At 34.7% G+C, this 21897-nt stretch overlaps 1 protein-coding gene across 2 annotated transcripts in view; it reads left to right on the forward strand.

The window, feature by feature from the left end:
* Zbbx (zinc finger B-box domain containing) overlaps window positions 1-21897 on the forward strand; it is a 149493-nt gene that overhangs the window by 22086 nt on the left and 105510 nt on the right. For both annotated transcript variants that reach the window (XM_015494322.2, XM_048814366.1), the window contains exons 5-7: window positions 3872-3920; window positions 4872-4981; window positions 14918-15013. In XM_015494322.2, coding sequence (XP_015349808.1) covers window positions 3872-3920; window positions 4872-4981; window positions 14918-15013 — 255 coding nt within the window. The remainder of the gene's footprint in view (window positions 1-3871; window positions 3921-4871; window positions 4982-14917; window positions 15014-21897) is intronic.

The raw sequence follows: 21897 nt of genomic DNA on the forward strand, positions 1-21897 counted from the left end.
GAGAACAAATTTTAAGGGTTCAACAAGTTCAAGGAAATGCTTTGATATATTGCTTTTTAGGATTGGGGAAATGATGTGGTCCAGTTTAGAGGCTGAGTTATGTGCCGCTGGAGGAAAGATTGAAGATGCAGATGAGAAGTGTCTGTTCCTGGGGGTACAGTCTTTGAAAAGGGGATTCATTTAAGAAGCCTTCACTAAGGAAAGAGAACACATTTTCTCTGAAGAAAGAAAGAAGAAAAAACAATAATGGAAATAGAAATAAAATTTAGAGTTTGGGTTTGGCAGGTGATAAGAAAGAATACTGTGGAGGATTACAATTGGAAGCTACCATTCTTGAATGTTGAAGGCAGTATTGTTTTCTCAGATGAAGGAGAAGAAATAGGATAACTTTGAGGTTTTAGGATTGGAGAAAGTTTGGAGCAGCCACTGTGGGAATTGTGATGAGAGTTTAGCAGCAAATGAATAAATGGTTGCTGACAAACCATAAGGGTCTACTGGAGTTATTCAGCATGGATTTGTAGGAAACCCCATGATAGTGTTTCAACAATGGTTGGTAGACACAGGAAGTCTAGCAGAGGTGATGAGGAGTTAAGGTGAGCACTGAGAAACTCTTGAGTTTGAGATTTTGAAGGCGTGGCCATTCAGAATGCTGCTTGGTGCAGGATTTGGTCACAATGGTGGGGCAGCTGAAAAGGCATTCAGCTGTTCACAGTAGTCAGCATGCTGGTGGGGGGTCTTCAGTACCAAGATGTCAAGTAAACATGGACACCAAAGTGCCCCACATTATCATCCAGAAATATGATGAATAGAAACACTGAGCAGGTTGCTGAAGTTTAGGTGGAAAGTAATGCTAGGTATTGGTAAAGTCGACAAGTGGACGATGGGACCTTCAGTAGAGGTGACTTAGCTGAATGATGATGGAACAATATTCTGGAAATAGCACTCCGGAGAAATTTTTCTCCTTGTCTGGTGAGCGAAATAAAGTGAAAAAGGAGCTAGTTCCTGTGGAAGTGCTTTGGAGAAACTGGTATTGAACAAAAGGTGGGTTTCAGTCAATGTGACACTTGGAGGGAAATATTTTTCAGGAAGGATTAAAGCACAAGATAGTTAAATGACTATTAATAGGGGTTCGGTGGATTAGTAAGTGTTTTAGTCAGCTTTCTTGCTGCTGTGATTTAAGGACCTGATATCACAATTGTAGGAGAGGAAAAGTTTATTAGAGGGCTCACAGTTTCACAGGTCTTAGTCCATAGAAGACCAGCTCCATTCCTTGGGGCTCTAGGTGAGGCAGAATATCTTGGCAGAAGAGTGTGGCACGGGGACACAGCTCACATGTTGATCAGAGAGCAGAGAGAAAATCCACTGAGCAGATACAAATATATACCCAATGCCGTGCCCCAATTCCCACTTCTTCCAGCCACACCCTACCACTTAAATTACCACTCAGTTAATCCCTACTAGGGGATTAAATCACCAATTGGTTTAACACTCTCACAACCCAATCATTTCTCCTCTGAACTCTCTTGCATTGTCTCACACATGAGCTTTTGGGGGACACCTCACATCCAAACCATAACAGTAGGGGAGCCTGGATGGAAAAATTACCAGTAGACAGTGATAAACCTTCAGTAGCAAATTGGGCTGGGAATAAGTGAAAAGAAGGTGAGGAACCGGGAGACGGGCAAGGGAGAAATTAAAGATGGAGACCAGGCAGAGATACACATAGGAGTTATTTGTCAGAGTAGATAAATAAAAGCACATCTCTCCATAGATAGAGAGAGGCAAAACAGGCTTGGGGTTCTGGACTTTTATTGGGCAGGCTCAGGGATTAGAGCCAGGAGGTCCTCATGTGGGTGGTGAATGGTAGGGTTGTATGAGGGAGTGGGGGAGGCTTTCTCAGAAAGGCCCTTGGGTGGGAAAGCAAAATTTTTTCTTAAAATGGCAGCTGACACTTAAGATGGCTGTCCAGATGCTACGCAAGGACCTTACAGTGAGACTATCTGAAACTGTGGCTTGGAGTTTGGGTCTAGTTGGGGACATTTGTGACACTAGGAGAATGAGGTCAACAGCATGGCTTGACTCTATTGGCTCAAACAAAATGTCCAGTTGTGCTGCCCTGGCCCCTAAAAGCACTCCTTCAGCACCCAATAGTAGAGGCACAAGTGGGTTAACAAGACATAGGACTAGATCATTAAATTCTTGATGCTGAGTATGTACATATATGTATGCACATAATTGTAAGTGTATATATATGTGTGTGTATAAGTATGCATATGATGGGGCTGGGGATGTGGCTCAAGCGGGAACGTGCTCGCCTGGCATGCGTACGGCCCGGGTTCGATCTTCAGCACCACATAGAAAACAAAGATGTTGTGTCCGCCGATAACTAAAAAATAAATATTAAATAAATAAATTTTAAAAAAAAAGTATGCATATGAGCATGTACATATGTATCCTTAGTCTAATCCTACTCCACCACCCAACTGGTTCCCAAACAAATAAAAAATCCGACTTGAAGGGATTGTATTTACCTAAAAATAGCAGCTAGCAGCTAGTTTACTGAAATATTTTTTTGCAACTTTAATAATTTAAAGTATATATGGCTACATTCATAGAACAGAAAAAATTAAGCATAGTAATAAAAAGAAATTATAAAATTTTCTTTTAATAATTGTTTCATTTTGCTTTGACACATCTCTTCATTCTGTCCAAGTTGCCTACAACCATGCTGTTCATATTGTAATTCAGATGTATCATTAAGGCAATCATATTGGATAATTTAGTTATGAAAATGAGATTAAATTATCTGTAACTTGTATAACATTACCAACTTAAAAATAAAAGTGTGATTCATATAAAAATTGATTATTTCAATCCTATTTTCTTTTCTGCTGTGTTTGGTACAGAAAACATCTGAGTAGCTACTTCAAAGAATATGAACAATAAATGCCTCTTCGGAGCAAAACCACGGAGAATAATTAGGCTTAAATTTTCAAAAATGACTGCAGTTTGTACAGCCATAGATATGGAGGCAGCCATTGTTCTCATATTCTCATGTACAAATTGGGCAATTGAGCATGAAAATTGCAAATTGAAAACTGGGCATGAATTGACAGTGTCTGTATAAATGCAAAACATCCTCCATGCTCATTTGTGTACTTTAAATGTTGGTTTTAGTAAGACCAAGGCAAATACACTCCATTGGCAACTCTGTGTTGTTTCATAAAATGTTAAAAACCAAGGATTTCAAGTGATTACTTACTTGAAATAATCAATAGTGAATCTTATTTACTCCATTTTTTGAGCTAAAATGTGATAGATAGATGATAGATAATATATTTTAAGGTTAAGATTATTTTACTAAAACATGTGGTTCCTTAATGTTGGGCAAATAAGATAGTAGTATCGGCTTCTACAGTTTTGTAAGCAGAATAACTCAGTCAGAATTCAGTTTAGATTCAGACTATACAAATATTAGACTGTGTGTGCTTCAGAAAGCACAGAAATAGAAAAGACTTACTGCACCTTTATGATATTTGAATACTAGCACTTTCTTAAAATCATTTTGTGATGAAATATAATGGTTTTTGTTTAAAAATAAGTTCTGGTTTGTTTTCTAAAAACTGATTTTTATGTACAGTATTTGTAAAATTTCTTTGCTTGTTTATGCATTTTTCTCTGAAATTAGTTAAAAGATCAATATATGCTTTGATGATGATCTTCTGTTGTTTTTGTTATTCTTTCACTATTAATTTTTGTACAAATGTACCAAAATGGTACAGCTTTCAAATATTTGTTAGTTATTTAAATTTTCTTTGAAAATTTAAAGAGAACATATACCTGACAAATAGTATTTGTCTTATTATTACAGCTTTCTACAGGAAAAGTGAAATTAAAATTACTGAAGCAGCAGATTCAAGGTAAACAGTTTACCACTGTATTATTAGATGCTAAAGATACAGTTCCCATTTTCCTTCACATTTGAATTACATATAAAGTGCTAAAATTGTTCATTCAGTATAAAATTTCACATCCCCAAAATGATGACATTTGATTTCAAAACAAATTTTATTCAGATTTTTTCATGGGGCTTTATTTTATGTCAAAAAATGTCAAGTTTGAATATGATTATAATAATAATACTTTTCAAAAATGAGGACTTTCATAGCTCTGTTCCTTAAACTTTAATGAGGTGATCTTTTAACAGGAAAGATAATTTAGCAGTATAAAATTATAAATTAAAATATCACTCTAAGACATTACAAGAACATTTTTAAATTGCTTTATATTTTAATAACTTCTGTAAAAATAGTAAAAACCAAAATGCATTTATAATGATTTCAAAGGAAATAAGATATTTTCTAGAGGATAAACTAATTTAATTTTTAGTAGTTAACATAATTTGGTAGAATAAATTCTAAATTTATATACATATATGTATACATATTACATTGTTTATTAAATATGTTTATATAAATATAACATTTATTATAAATGTACAATATTATGCATGTTTAGAAACTTGTTCATGTGGGCTTTGGTTTGACCCACAGGAATAGGGAAATGTCATAGGAATTCTGTTAAGGACATGTTTTTTTTAGCATTCTGTGATTCTGAGTGTTTCGTTCAATGAGTTTTAAGCAGAGTGGACATGGGTGGATATATAAAGCCCTGTGCTCACAGGTGTAGGCAGGGACTCCTATGGACTCTATAGTCAACTAACATTAGATTTGACTACATGTCATTCTTATCAATAATATCTAAGTACTTTCTGAGAATTTAGAAATGTGCACAGTTACATTACTTTATTAATAATCAGAAAGCTAAACAACATATTTTAAAGTGATTGGCCTGATATTTCTTTTTTCAAGAACCAGTGAAACAACCAGCTAAGTATATAATGGAAGATTCCTCTGGAAGTGAAAAACCCAAGATAAAAGGGAAGATTTGTGGACAGTGTGAGAACAAATCTGCTCTACTAGTATGTACATTATCATAAACAGTCGGAATAGAATTTTCTCGAGTTCTTCTACACCTCCCAACTTCATCTGCTGCAATAGCCATGTACCTTCTTCCCATTAGTGTGCATACTGGCAGATAAGGTCAACCTCTCCTTTTCCCTGAATTGTATACTCTCATTCTTATTTAAGGACACCTTTGTAAATCTTGCCTATCAACACATAATCATGCTATAGTAGTTCCCATCTAAAACGAAAACTGACATCAAACCTACAACAAAAATTCTTTTTGACTTCTAAATCTTTCTTTGTGTCCTATTAGAATAAAACTCTTCTAAAAAGTTATCCATTCTTTCCAGGCATGGTGGTGCATGCCTTTAATACCCGCAGTTTGAGAGGTGGAGGCAGGAGGATTCGAAGTTCAAAGCCAGCCTCAGCAGCTTAGTGAGGTCCTAAGCAACTCAGCAAGACCCCGTCTTTAAGTAAAATAAAGAAAACGGCTGGGATGCAGCTAAGAGTTTAGTGCCCCTGGGTTCAATCCATGGTGCCCACCCGCCCTGGCACAAAAAAAGTTTTCCATTCTTGCTCTCATATCTCCCCTTATATTCTTCATTATTTTTATGAGGCATAATTTATTTTTACCATGTAGACAGACCTTAAATATACAATGCACACCTGTTGACAAGCTTATTACAGAATATTTCTTTAACCCTTTGAAAGTGCCCACATTCCTTTTCTAATACATTCCTAGGCAACCACTATTCTGCTTTTTAATCCCACAGAGTTAGTTCCTGAATTTAGGTAAATAAAATGATATAATGTGTATATATATATATATATATATATATATATATATATATATATATATATATATATATATTTCTTGGTTTCTTTAGCTCCACATGGAGATAAATGCATGCTGTTAAACCAATTAGTAGTTTGTTCAATTTATATTACTAAGTAGTCTTGCATTGTATTTGTTCATCCATTGTCATCTTGAATAACCTTTGGGTTTTAGGTTTTTTTTTTTTCTTTTGTGTTTAAGGCTGCTATGGATATTTGTGTGCTAGTCTTTTTATTTCTCTTTCAAATAACATAATTTATCTTAAAATTTGTGACATGAAATGAAAAAAGTACAGATAATAGTGCTTTTTGATAGTTCTATAGCTCTTCATTAATGCCAATTTCTTGAACATTTAAAATATATGTTAATAAATCATAAAATTTCCCCTCCGCGATAAGTGTCAGGTTCAGTGATGTTAAGTACATGCCTGTTGTGCTGTCGTCACCACCATCTATCCCCAGAGTTCACATCCATCTTGCAAAATTGAAATTCCATTTCTAGTCAATAATAGCTCACCACTTTCGTATCCCCCAAGCCCTAATAAATACCATTTTGCTTTCTGTCTGTATGAATTTGACTATTCTGGGTTCCTCATGTAACCGAATCAAATAGTATCTGTCTTTTGTTAACTTAGCATAATGTCCTGAAGATTCAACCATTTTGCAGCATGGCTCAGAATTTCCTTTCTTTTTAAGGTTGAATTCCATTTCACTCTCTGTGTGTACCATATTTGATTTATTAAATTCACTGATGGAAACTTGGGATGCATCTAGCTTTTGGAAATCATGAGTAATGCCACTAAGAACATGGGTGTACAAATATCTCTTCAAAACAATGCTTTTATTTCTTTGGGATCTGTACCCAGAAGTATAATTGCTGGATTCCCATTGTCTCTGGAACTCTCTTCATTCAGTCTTGACTCTCTGCTAGTATCCACCAACTGTACCTATCAAGTGCTCCAGTGACTCCCACATTCTTAAATAGAGTGTTCAATTCTCAGCTCTTACTTTACTAGGAATATTTGACACTGTATTATTCTCCACATCTGTGACTTTCTTCGCATGGCTTCCTGAGACTCCAGGCTTTCTTGGTTTCATTTCATTTTCTAGGTGTTCATATTCTCCATCTTTTCTGGGGTTTTGTATTCTTCTTGACGTCTTAGTGTTGACATGCCATAGGATTCAGTTCTCAAACTTCTCCTTTATCTATTCATATTCTTTAGGTAATTTGTTCCAAACCCTTGGCTTTAAAGACCACTTCTACATTGATGAATCCCAAATTTACACATTTATTCCATACCTTGCTCCTGAATGTGTGACTCAAAATACTTTCTGAACATTTATGCTTGAATTTCTAATAGGCTCAAAATTGAACCTCTGACTTCTCTCCAACAAATATTTTTCTCTCAGTCTCCTCAAATCCATAAATATCAATTCATGTTATCTACTCTGCAGCCTTTTATAAGAGCAAAAGCTGAGTTTCAGTCTCTAGTTTTGCAAGTCTACTTAATTCATCTACATAGCATTTATCACCACTTCATACACATTTGTTTATTTTTTACCCACTGTGTGAATTTCATTATGGTAGGGTTTAGTTATGTTCACTGCTGGATATCAGCCACCTGGAACTACACTTGCAGTGTGATAGGAACTCAACAAATACTTGTGGAATGACCAGTTCTTTACAACTATCCCCTCATATAGACTTGCCCTTCATTTGGATGTATTTTCCTTTTGGTTAACATTGAGGATACTATAGGATCCTTTGCAATTTATAATATTATACAATATTAGAAGCACTTTCCCCCTTCACCAATTAAATGACTATAGCTGTATTATAATGTATTTTTACACTATGTTTTGGTTTCAGAGAACTTACACATAATCATTTCTGACTTAAAGTTTTACTCTTAGGTTTATTTAGTGGCAGTTTTAACTGCGTTTAAAGTGTTAGAATGCTTTACATCTAATGAAAAATGCTAATAACAACCTTAAGCTGAAAGTCCTGGTTCTTGTTATAATGTTCTTACTATTACATTGTGTTTTCTCATTTGATATGATGTTAGGCAATAATTTAAGGAATTAGAGAACTATGTAGAAATGTATAAAAATATAAACAAATGCTAGTATTTCTCAATTGGAAACATGAGAGCTAAAAGAGACTTACTTGTTGATGCTGGGGTCTGCTGTTGATTTTAAAAAAGGATTTATGTAGGAGCTGTGAGTCAGTATCTTATGAGAATATGATACACTGTTGAGCATTTCTTTTTTTCCTCCTCCTTCTCTTCTTCCTCCTTCTCCTTCCTTTCTGCCTCCTCCCCTATTCTTTCTTTACTGGGGATTGAACCCATGGGTGCTGTGCCCTGGAATTACATCCTTTTGTATCTTGAGAGGATTTTGCTAAGTTGCAGAGGCTGGTCTGGAACTTGTGATCCTCCTGCCTCAGCCTCCCAAGTCACTGGGATCATAGGCATGCACCACTGTGCATGGCCAGCACTTTTTTAAAAACTTAAATTTATTTTAAGATAGATTAAAATACATCAAAACATTTAAAATACAAAACATAAAATCATAGATATTTATGGGATATGATGTGATATTTTGACACATGTAAATATTTACAGTGTTTAAATTAGGGTAGAAATATATATATCTTTACAAGCATTTATCATTTTTTAAACAAAAACATACCAAGTACTTTCTTTTAGCTTTTTGAAATATCCAGTACATTGTCATTAGCTGTAGTCCTGTTACTGTGCAATGTCACACCAAAACTTAGTCTACCTAACTATGTTTTAGTACTCATTGGTGAACTTCTCCACATGTCTACCTCTCCCCTATTCTTCCTAGTCTCTATGCTATTCTCAAACATTCTCTTCTTTGATAAGATCAAGTTTTTTAGGTTCCACATATGAACGTGATAGTGTGGTGCTTGTCCTTCTGTGCCTGGCTTATTTCACTTAGAATAATGATCCTTAGTTCCATCTATGATATTTCAAAGGACAGGATTTCTTTTTTTATGACTGACTAGTATTCTGTTATGTATATGTATGACATTTTTTAAATGCATTCTTCATTTGATGGACACATTGTTTCCACTTACCTATTGTTAATAGTGCTTCAGTAAATATGGGAGTGCAGATGTCTCTTACACACTAATTTAATTTCTTTAAATACATCTCCAGTAGTGGAATTGCTAAATCATACAATAGTTCTATTTTTAATTTTTTGAGGAGTCTCCATGCTGTTTTCCATAAAGGTGTATTAATTTGCACCCCCTCTATTAGTGTGAAAGGGTTCCCTTTTTTTCTACATGCTCACCAACATTTGTTCTGCTTAGTTTATTTGACAATAGCCATTCTAACTACAGTAAAATGATTTGCATTTTCCTTGAAGATTAACAATGTTGAAATTTTTTCATATATCTGTTGGTTATTTGCATGTCTTTTGAGAAATGTCTACTTGGGTGGAGTGGCCATTTTTAAATCAGATTATTTGGTTTCATTTTTTGTTTGTTTTTGCTATTAAATATTTTCATTTCCTTAAATATTCTGGATATTAACTCCTGGTCAGACGAATGGCTTTGCAAACATTTTCTCTCATTCTGTAGGTAGTCTCTGCACTCGTTGATTATTTTTCTTTTGCTATAGAGAAGAGTTTTAGTTTGATATAATCACATTTGTCTACTTTTGCTTTCATTTTCTGAGCTTTGGGTATCTTGCCAAGGGGTGGGGGGGAAAGCTTTGGGTATCTTGCCTGTTTCCAGGGTCCTGAAGTATTTCTTTTATGTTTTCTTCATAGTTAATTAATTAGTTCATAGATCATTAGGTCATGGTCTTATAGTTTTATATCTTACATTGAAATTTTTAATTCATTTTGAATGTCTTCTTATACCTGGTCAGAGATTGGAGCATAGTTTTGTTCCTGCATATGGATACGTGTATTCCCAACACTATTGAGAAGACTGTCTTTTTTTCCAATGCATGTTCTAGTATCTTCATAAAGAGTCTTATGGCTATACATGTGTGGCTGTACTGCTAGGCTCTCTTTTCTGTTCCAGTGGTTTGTGTCTGGATTTATGCCAACAACATGCTGTTTTGATTACTACAGCTGTTTAGCATATTTTGAGTCAGGTAGTATAATGCCTCCTGCCTGGTTGATGTTTTTAAGAAGGCTGTAACTTTTGATTTCTTTTTGTGGTTCCATACAAATCTTAACGTTCCCCAAAACCTTATTTTTGCTAATTCGGTGAAGAAGGTCATTGGTATTTTGAAAAAGGGATTGCATTGACTGTGTAATTTGCCTTGGGTAGTATGGATATTTAAAAATCATTGGTTCTTATAATCTATTAGCATAGGATGTCTTTCCAATTTTTGTGTCCTTTTCAATATTTTTCATTGATAAATTATATTTTTTATTGTAGAGATCATTCATGTTTTTAGTTAAATTTATTCCTAGGTATTGTTTTGTATCTTTTGTAAATGGAATTGTTCTCTGGGTTTCTATTTTGATTTATTTATTAGCCCATTTTTTTTAAATTTGTGGGAGCCTTTGGGGTATTCTCTATATGAGATCATATCATTTGCAAACAGTGACACCTCAACTTTCTCTTTTCCAGTTTGATTGCTCTTCATTTCTCTCTGTCCTGATTGCACTTCCAGGAGTATGTTGAATAAAAGTGGTGCAATTGGACATCTTTGTCTTGTTTCAGATTTTAAAGAGAAAGCTTTCAACTTCCCCCCATTTGATATGATGTTAGCTGTTGGCTTATTATATGTGGCTTTTATTATATTCAGGTACATTCCTTCTATATATAATTTGCTCAGAATTTTTTGTCACAGAGGGATGTTGAATTTTATCAAGTATATCTTCTGCCTCTATTGAGAAGATTGTCATCCTTCTGATGTGTGTTGTATTATGTTTTTTTATTTACGTATGTTGAACCATATTTGCATCAGTAAGATAAATTCCATTTGACCATGGAGAGCAAACTTTTTAAAATGTGTTGTTATAATTGGCTTGCTAGTATTTTGTTGACGTTGTTTACATCTGTATTCATTCAAGGACTGGCCTATAGTTTCTTTTTTTTGTTGTGTCCTTGTCTAGTTTTGGTATCAGGGTAATGCTGCGCTCATAGAATGAGTTTGGAAGAATTTCCTTCTCTTCATTTTTTATTTTTTCATTTAAAAAGAATTGGTTCTTTAAATGTTTGGTAAAACTCAGGAGTTCAGCTGCTTGGTCCTAGGCTTTTCTTTACTACTGATTGAATATCATTCCTTTTTATGGGTCTCTTTATGTTTTATATGCCTTCATGATTCAATCTTGGTAAGGTGTATGCACCCATGAATTTGTCTATTTCTTCTTTTTATCCAATCTTTTCATGTATGGTTTTTGACAATAACCTCCAATGATCCTTTGTGTGGCTCTGTTATTATTTGTAACATCTCCCTTTTCATCTCTGGTTTCATTTATTTTAGTCTTTTCTCTATTTTTCTTAGTCTAGCTGAGAACGTCTTAAAGGCTATGAACTTGAATGCGATGGCATAAGTAGATAAGACTTGACATGAAAATAAAGGATCTATATTTTTTAGAGAGAAGAAAAAATTAATAAGAAGGAAATCTCACACAGGATACATGGCGTGGGGCCTGAACTAGAGAGTAGATGGGAGTGACAGTGTGCGCCCTGATTCAAGAGTGGATTGGCCTGAAAACTGCTTTATACAGTAGACAGGATCTAGGACCTAAACATTCTTGAAGGAGTTCATTAAGTTTTTTTTTTGTTTGTTTGTTTTTTAGTTCATTAAGATTTTAAGAAGAATTTCCTCTTTTTTTGAAATGAAAACAATATCCCATGCTAAAAACCCATCTACACATTCATATGAGGCTGGTATAATGAATAGTAGTGTTAAATTCTGAGGTTGTCTTGTGTTATTAGCTTCTATCATCAGATATAATTATGCATATAATTATGACTGAATACACACACATATGCATACATACATACACACAGGCAAAATCGAGTATGAGAGATAGGAGTTAAATAAGGTCTTGCATTTTGGAAGTTCAAATCTCAATCCTGTCATTAGCTATGGGCTCTTTAGCAAATGACTTCATCTCTCTAGCTCTGTATTCTCGTTTGTAAAAGCCCCCAGATAGGGATAACAGCACTTTACATAGTTACTGATGATTATGAGTTAGCATGTTCAGCGTTTAGTGTTATGTCTGAAACACAGGGAAGAGACAATGAATTGTGTGTTTTTATTATTGGCCCATTTTCTTATGATTTGATTTATTCACAAATACTGACAATGAAAAAAAAAATCCAAAACTTCCAAATTTCTTGTTGTACAAGAAATTCCAATGGTTTTAGGCTATTTCTATACACCAAGAGTAAAGTGGACAGTTTTACAATTATATATTTGTTTGGCAAATGTGAGTCACTTAATTAAACTCAAATGGATTCTGAAGGCTTTGCCCAACAGATCTGTTATTCATCGAATCAACAAGAGATTTGTTAAAATCACACTTGGGTATTCCATCACGGAAGAAGCATCTGTGGTGGAATGGAGTTCTTATCTATATTTTTAGTATGTTACTGCCAGTTACACAAACTGAAAAGATTTTCCAGTTGGCGGTCATTTTAATCCAATTTAAATCCAAATATGCTTGTATAACAAAATATATAAGCTTGCTCTGCAATTCTAGATTTGATTTCTAGTCTACAAATATCTGTTTGGTTACTTTCATTAAAAGTCTGTTAACAAATACTTAGTTTAGGATCAATTATGTGCTGAAACTGATTTTTAATTCCTATATTATTATGTTGTAGAAACTTACAACTACTTGTAATACATGTATTAAAATATTAACAGGTATATTAAATAAAAATTATGCAGGATACATTTAGAAACATCATAATACTACCATATATTTATAAGAAATTATAATTTTTAACTTTATTTTGTATTTAAAAAGATAGAATTATGATAATGTTTTTTTAAAAATATTTATTTTTTAGTTGTATTTGGACACAATACCTTTATTTCACTTATTATTTTTATGTGGTGTTGAGGATCAAACCCAGGGTGTTGCACATGCGAGGCAAGCGCTCTACCACTGAGCCACAACCCCAGCCCATAATCATGTTTTTTATCTTCATTTTCCTAAGAGACTGTAGTTCTTGAAGAAAGAGTAGAAAGGTAGGACTGGTCCCCATGCTAGAGACAGTGTTTATGTTTCTCCTTCATTAAGTAAAAACTCCAGTTCTGATGCACTAATAAAAAACAATGAAAATGAATAATAATAATCCAGTCTGTACAGCTAATCACATTTGAAAAAATGCATTAAGGACTTTGATAAATACCAGATCATACAGTCATTTGAAATACAGATTTATTTGATTGCAGATTTTATCAAGTTTTTTCAGTACGATAGTACTGCAATTAATGGTGAGTGATTGGCTAAATTATTATTAATGAGTATCATATTTAAGAATTTGAGCTTTAAGCTGGATATTGAGGGTGAAATTCTGGCTCTACCTATGTTAGTTTACATGACTGAGGGAAAGTGCTAATCACTGTTCCTCTGTCACCTTTTCTTCATAATGGAGATTCATTAGAGTTGTTGTGAGAATTGTTCTTGAACATCTGAAGCTCCTAGAACAGTAAGTGCCCATTAAAAGTTTTGGATAATTATTGTTATTTAACTGTAGCTTCCCCTTTCAACCCTTGAAAGTTTCATTTTAGTTATATAGAATTTTTTATACCTTTAACCTTTTGTTTGGAGAGGGGTTGTCCTAATAATTTTATATTAAATAAACCTGGCTATATTATTACATATAAGCATGTCATCATATGGGGACTTAGAAATCTCCTGTTGGGATTGTCATAGGGTTTAGCCTACTTTTCTTTGTCATACGCATCTCTTAGTGCTTTGTTACTCAATGTGTGGGCTCCCAGCAGCAGCAGGAGCATCTGGAACTTGCTAGAACACAGAATCTCAGGTCTTGCTCTAAACCTAGGGAACCAGAGCCTGTACTGTCACAAAATCCCAGGTGTTTTTTGTGCACATTACAGTTGGAGATGTATAATTGCCCCCTTCAGTCTGCCAGGGAAAGATACTGACTTGCTAGCCTAATCCAGATGCTTTAATACTTACTGTTCCTTGAGAGAGAAGTAGGATGGAGGACACTGGACATTCTGAGGGCTCAAAGAAGGACTAGCTCCTTCACATAGACTTCCTGACCCCCTCCCCCAAGTTTTCATGCTATCTTTTGTGCTATTAGTGCTTCTTCCCTACCTGGGCCTACTGAAGAAAATGAGGGACCTTAGCCATGTGCACTTCTGTTTATCATATTGTCAGTTGTGTTCAAGCAACACTACAACTGCACCATAGTAATTGCATTTATGGAAAAAAAATCCGTTTGCTTTTCTCATTATTTTCAGTCTTGTTTGGGGCCACCATAGCAATAGGTATATTACATCATTGGATGTATGTATACATACTACACATTACATTTTTAAATATCAAAAAAATTTTAACATTATGGTGCTGTTTCATTCATGTTCTTTTCCCCTTATTATTCTTTGCTTTGGGGAATCTTCTAAGAACATTTTCAAATATTTATTTTGAGAATCACTACTACCTTTCATGGAAAATATGGGGATTTTTGAGGAGAAGAGCATACAAATTGTTTGAAACTAATTATGCCATGCATATCCATACATGGAAGAAAAAGTCAAAAAATGAAAAAGGTTTGATGTGGAGATTTTTTTTAAATCATATCAAGAAGTTTTATCTTAGACTACTAGCTCTTTTCTCATTTATTCAGAAAAAAGCCTACACACACATACATCTTAACATATAAACTTAACACTTAAATTACAACTATTAAAATTTATTTTGACATGAAAGTTATTAGCATTTACAGCTAGTTTTCTTCAAATGGTTAAATATTAAGATTTTTTTTGGTGGGGGAGCGGGCTTCTCAATTCAATTGACATGTAAGTACGTAATTTGAGGAATAGTGTGAGAACAGTGATTTCTTTATTTAAGCATTTTCTCAAATCCTACTACAATAAGATTGTATGGTTTTTAATACATGTATATATTTTAAGGTATGCCTTGAATGTGGTGAAGATTATTGTTCAGGATGCTTTGCTAAAATCCACCAGAAGGGGGCACTGAAGCTCCACAGAACAACACTTTTGCAGGTATGACTTTTTATAATGCTTTACTTGCAATGTATTTATAAAATGTTTCAATGTAAAGACATTTAAAACATGTTTAAATTAGAACTCAGAATGATTTACCTTAATTTCTAAAATTGTATTATGTACAGAGAGTCTTGACATATATCTTAAAATTATTTTACTGAACACTAATCTAGATTCTATTTTGCTATTTAAACTGTGTTTTAATATAGTTCCTGAAACACTTAACTTGATTGGAATCTTTAGATTATGCATTCAGTCCATGAACTTGACATTTTAAATTAGACAATATTTTTACCTATTGTGGTTTTAAATGAACACATGGCTTATTTTAAGTACTAATTGTAGCTAGTATATGAGTAGAAATCTCTTATGTTTTCTTTTCATATTCATTTTAAAAATTTTATTTGTTCTCACTCATAATTATTTAGATAAGTTCAGCTCTCAGGTTTCTACATTTCCTTCCACATATTGGAAATTTTTATTTATATAAATATTTATATAAAAATAATTTTTATTAGTACATTAGTATATTTATTAATATGATATTCATGTTTATTTATATGAATATATGAAAGCTAAATGAATGTATATGTGTATAATCATTGTCCCTTATTTTTAATCTTTACTGTTTAAAAAGCCTCAACAGAAGCCCTGTAAAATGGCTTTAAAATTCAGATTACTTAAACAATAAATATGGTCAGATACATACATGACATCATACTAGTTACATATAATTATGCGTGAATTTGTTATTGATATTCAATTTACAGTAATTTATTTAATGCATATTAATAAATGCCCTCTAGAAAATAAGATATGTGCTAGGCAGGTACATTAGATGGTTAATATTGATAGCATTTTGTTCCGAAGGACCTGGAGAACCAAGGACCTCATGTAATGGGTTAAGAATTTTAACATCTTGTAGACAAAGGGAAGGAGGTGATCAGATCTATATTTTAAAACATTACTGTTAAGGTTTCAATTTTTACATGTTACATCAATATAAATATTGGTAACTCTCAAAAATGCTGTGACCCCAGTTATGATTATCACAAATTATCAAGTATAGACCTAACTTACATTTATCAAAGTCAGTTATTTTTGAATTACCAATGTTTAGAGTTTTCAAACAAAAGTAATCGTGGGAGAACAAAAACTAACCTGGTTCTTCTCTCCTTTGGTATATTATAATTATATCATATTATTCTATATAAAAGTGAGTCATTAAGATTCAAGGTGGAGGATTAGAGGCAACAAGTCTTCACAAGTTAAAATCAAAGCAACAGAAGTATAGCTGCATGATAGGGTGGATGTCCTTGGGAGAGTGCTGGAATGTAATAGTCAAGAGACAGAGACTTAGAGACAACCAGAGTTTTTGGATAGTGGAAGTGTGGGAGAAACCAAGCATCCAGCTGGAGGGAAGGCAGCCGTCATCTGTGGGGGTAGGGTGTGTAAGTGAGGTTCTCCCTCTAGCACAGAATTTGCCATCCTACAGAAGAATAAACAGAGTTTGCATGGTGAGCTGGCTCTGGAGAGAGTTTTAGTACTTCCTGATATATTCTCACAGTGCTATAACTGGCAGTCATCTGGAGAAAGGTCTTATTGTGTGAGTTATAGCCCTGAGGTTCAAGAGTCCCTGCATTTTCCTGTCTCCTGCCACCTGCCCCCTCCTCTCCCTGGCAATATGTGGCTCAGCAGGTGGCCACTCTAAGAGTCAGTTTGCCCTGGAGGAGGGACTGTAACTTAGACCAACTGAGAATCCTATGTGATGAAAAATGAGGGGGAATGGAAGGCACTTTCTTTTAAAATCAGCAGTTTGAGCGTCCTGCTGTCAAGAGCCTGGGGGTGTGAACAGTCTTGTGTGATTTTCTGAGGGAACCAAGTCTGGTAGCACCAGTCATGCAAAGTGAATCTTGCAGGTCCCACCTTTCCTTCTCCCAGTGCAGTTCTTTTGCCATTCCCTTGGCTGGTGGGGTTGGTGAGAGATTTGCTGCAGAGCCAATGCTGGCCTCACTTTCAGAGAAAGCAGCCCACAAAGTTCTGGAGAGAATCCTAGGGGGATTCCTCATTCCAAGACAGTTGACAAAAGCTGCAGCACTGATGTTAACCTTGCCCTTGAAGACTGCAGCTCTAAAACCCTCAGAGTTTTTGCCAGGTGAGTTCAGCCTTCCGCTGGACCACTGACATACTGTGATATTGGCATTTTTCCCACCCCAGGAGTGTGCAGCTCAAAAAGTTCCAGAAGGAATCTTTATTGGGGGAGTTTCACTCTCTAAGTTAGCTCATTCCAGGAAGCAGAGCAGCTGAGAGGAATTGCAACTGGTTCAGCTACAAATCACTTCTGCTAGTCAACAGGCAAGAAAGAAAAGGGGGATGAATAACTCCTAAATTTTGCTCTGTCTATGGAATTCACAGCCCAAGAAGACTCAGAGAGAAGCTTTGATCTGCATAGGTGGCGAGGTTCCTTTCAAGTACCTGGATGGAGAGGAAGTTTTTGATTTCTATTAATATTTTTATTCTTGTTGTTGAAGCTGTTTTTGTTTGTTTGTTTGCTTGTTGTGTCTCTTTTTCTATCTCTCTAGCTTTTTTAAAAAAATTTTTACTCCTTCATTATTTTTCTTCCCCTTTTATTCTTTGTTCCTATTTCAGTTTCACATCTGCTTTCCATTTCTCTCTTTTTTTTTTCTTTGAAATTTTTAATTATTATTTTTTTCTTTCTTCCCTTTAAAAATTGTACTGTTATCATTTTAAATTTATTTTATTCTACATCACATTTTCCCCTGTCTTCTATTGTTTTTCTGTTGCTTTTTATTTATTTGGTTTTTCTTTGTGGTGCTGGGAATTGAGTCCAGGACTTTGGACCCATTGGGTGGGTCCTCAGCCACTGAACTACAATCCTGGCTCAACTGAGAGGAAGTGCACTTTGTTGCAGGCACAACCTAGTCCTGCTCAAAACTTGGTGATACTTCAACTTAAAGAAAAGATGTGTGTGTGTGTGTGTGTGTGTGTGGGGCGGGGACGTTCCCAGCCAATGATCTATCCCCAACCAGGCATAACAAGTGGAATCTTATGGCTTGCTCCTGGACACTCACCCCCATAGCAATAACAGACATGTAACACAAAAACTGTCTGGACACTGGACTTATGAAGATCATCAGCACTCGTAACTGTTTCACCCTATTAGATTGCACATTTTTTAAAAGACTAGAGATAAGTGCCACAGAGGGGAGCTGTGACCCTGGACTCTGCATCTCCCTATGAAACACCAGGGTACTAGTATCTGAACAGAGAATAAAAGATTCAGGACCTTCATAATGACTGGAAAAGCCAGTACCAGAACTGTTTTCAAGTAACTCAATCAGTATCAACTGTATCTGAGAAACCCCTATCACCTGCTAGGTGCTTCCACTCCCATCGACCAGAGTATCAAAAACAGGTTCACCCCACTTATCCCACTGCCTATACCACACCTGCCTGAATTACCAGAAGGACTCTCTCTTGTGAGACTGACAGAAAAAGGAGGCTCCTCATACCCTGACATTGTATACATTATGCCAAAAGATTGTAAATACAGCCACAGAAGCCATTGGGAGACTGTACTATGAAGTCCAATTGGAATAAAACTCAAAACTACACAGAAAACTGATACCCAAAGACACTTTATCAAGAGAACATTGCTTACCAAGAGGATCCTCGCATAAAGGTAGAAGAGATAGCCATACCAATAGATGCACAAATTTCAACATAGGATCTAAAAAATATGAAAAAACAGCATTAAAATGTAATGTCCTAAAGTTAGTAACACCATAGTAACATATTTCAGAGGTACTAAAGTGGATGAAATGCTGGATAAAGAATTCAAATAATGATTTTGGAAAAGCTCAATGAAATCCAAGAGAAGAAAAACCAACAGCTGAATGAACTAAGAAAGATAGTATAGAATGTGAATGAGCATTTCAATAGAGATTTTGGGAAAAAAAATTGAAGTCTTGGAAATGAAAAACTCAAGTCAGATTTAAAAAACAAACAAACTCAGTTGAAAGCCCCAACAATAGACTAAATCAATCAAAGGAATAGTGGAGCTTGAAAACTACTGGACACTAAATTTGCATTCAGATAGCAATAAAGAATAAAAACAAGAATGAAGAGAGCACTCAAGATATCTGAGCACCATTAAAGCCAAAGATCTGCTCTATTGGCATACTGGAGGGAGAAGAGCCACAGGCTGAGGCAGAGATAACCTGCAGTGAAATAATAGTAGAATACTTCCCAAATTTTAAGAAAGATCTGGCATCAAGAACTCTGAAAGAGATGACCAGAAAATAACCTGCCCATGACATATTATAGCTAAATTGCTAAAAGTATAGGACAAAGAAAAAATATAAAAGGTACAAGAGGACCAAATCACATTTAAAAGCAAGCCCATTAGATTAAAAACAGATTTCTTGGAAGAAACCCTAAACTCAGGAAGGACACAGAAAATGTATTTCATGTCTTAAAAGAAAATAGTTGCAAATCAAGAGTAATATAGCCAGCAATATTACCCTTCAGAAATAAGGACCTTCCAAGGTAAGCATAAATTAAGGGAATTCATGACCACTAACTCAGTATTTCAGAAGATACCATAGTGAACTCTACATGCTGATAAGGGGGAAAAAGTAATGTACATGATCATGACAGCATGAGAACGAATAAATCTCATTAAAACAATGGACATGCAAATGGAATATAGAAGAGAAGCAAACATTACTAATATAGTCAATCATCAAATATAAAAGATGAATAAGAGAGAAACATATATAGAATATTCAAAACAACCAGAAAAAAATCAGTCAAGTGCCCAGAAGTCCACACCTTTCCATAATACTCCTGAATGTAAATCATCTCAATTTACCAATTAAAAGAGGTTGATTGGATAAATCAACCACAATGCTTTAAAAAAACAAGAACCAACAATATGCTGTGTCTTAGTTACCTTTTTCATCATTGTGTTTAAAATACCCAACAAGAGCAACTCAGAGAAGGCAAAGTTTATTTTGGCTCAAGGTTTTAGAGGTTGAGTCCATGATTAACCGACCCCACTGGGTCTGAGATGAGGCAGAACCTCATGGTAGAAGGGAGTATTGGAAGATTACCTCTAGATAGGGAATAGGGGTGGGAGAGAAAGGTAGGGAGAAGGGGAATAGCATGGATGGTGGAAGGAGATCCTCATCATTATGCAAAATACATGTATGAAGTTGTGAATTTGGTGTCAACATACCTTATATACAAACAGATATATGATAAATTGTAGTATAAACGTATATTAAGAATTGTAATGCAAAAAAGAGAGCTCATGTATAATGGCATAATTTGGCGTGGACATACTTTATATACAAAGTTACGAAAAATTGTGATGTGAATGGATAATTATGATTGTGATGCATTGCACTATTGTCATGTATGTAAGAAGTAAAAATAAATAAAGAACAAGGTGAAAAAAAAAGAAATAAATCAGCTCAGAACATGGCAACTGTGAAACAGAGAGCTCCACTTGGCAGGGACAAAATATGAACCCCAAAGGCATCCCCCAGTGACCTATTCCCCCCAGCCACATTCTACCTCCCTGTGTTTACCACCCAGTATAGTCCATATTTATTATATTAGTTGATATACATTGGTTGATCCACTAATTAGGTTAAAATGTTCATGATCTAATCATTTCATCTCTGAACATTCTTGCATTGTCTCACACGTAAGTTTTTGGTGGACATCTCATATCTAAAGCATAACATGCAGCGTGCAAGTTCACCTCAACTGCAAAGACAAATGCAGATTGAAAGTGAAATGATGCAAATGATATTTCAAGAAAATAAAACAAATGCACTGACAAAATAGACTTTATGAAAAAATCAGGAGGCAAAGGTGACTACATACCAATCATGAGAACAATTGGTCAAGAAGATAATGACTATCTATATACAATGAATGTCAGAGCACCCAATTTTCTGTAACAAGAACTACTTGACATAGAGATAGAACTGTATATAATAATTGTGAATGACTTCAATACACCACTTTTTAAAATATATTTTTTTAGTTGTTGATAGATCTTTATTTTATTTTTTTATATATGGTGCTGAGAATCAAACCTAGTGCCTTACACATGCCAGGCAAGTGTGCTACTGCTGAGCCCCAGCCCCAGCCCTCAGTATGCCACTTTTGTCAATAGATAGATCATCCAGACCAAAAAAAAAAAAGTCAACAAACAAACATCAGAATTAATTTGTACTATAGATCAAATGGACTTAATAGAAATCTACAGATTATCCAATTCAAATGATCCAGAATAATCCTTTTTTTAAATCAACATATGGAACTTCTTCCAAATGATATTATATATTAGGCTGTATAACAAGTTTTTAACAAATTCAAAAAATATAAATAATGTCTTATATTTCATCATATCAAAAGAGAATGAAGCAAGAATCAACAGCAATAGAAAAGTACAGAAATTCTGCAATCATATAGAGATTGAACAACATGCATTTTGAGCAAATAGTGTGTCATTGAAGAAACCAGAGAGGAAATTCAGAAATTTCTAAAATCAAATGAAAATGGAATCTCAACATACTGAATGAAACCTGTGGTTTAGAGCAAAAGCAGTAATGAGAGAGGGAGGTCTATTGAAATGAATGCTCACATTAAAACAAAAACAAAAACCCCAAAACCAAACAATAAGTAAATAAAGGCAGATGATTTTATTTTATTTTTTTAGGATCATCTGCCAGATATATCATTTATTCATCAGAAAATACACACTGAGTTCAACCTGTGCCTCAGGTATGGCATCCTGTGCCAGGCACTCGGGAGGATGGTGGACAGGCATGGTTTCTTCCTCC

The sequence above is a fragment of the Marmota marmota genome, unplaced genomic scaffold, assembly GCF_001458135.2.
Source record: "Marmota marmota marmota unplaced genomic scaffold, marMar, whole genome shotgun sequence".
Classification (NCBI taxonomy): Eukaryota; Metazoa; Chordata; class Mammalia; order Rodentia; family Sciuridae; genus Marmota; species Marmota marmota.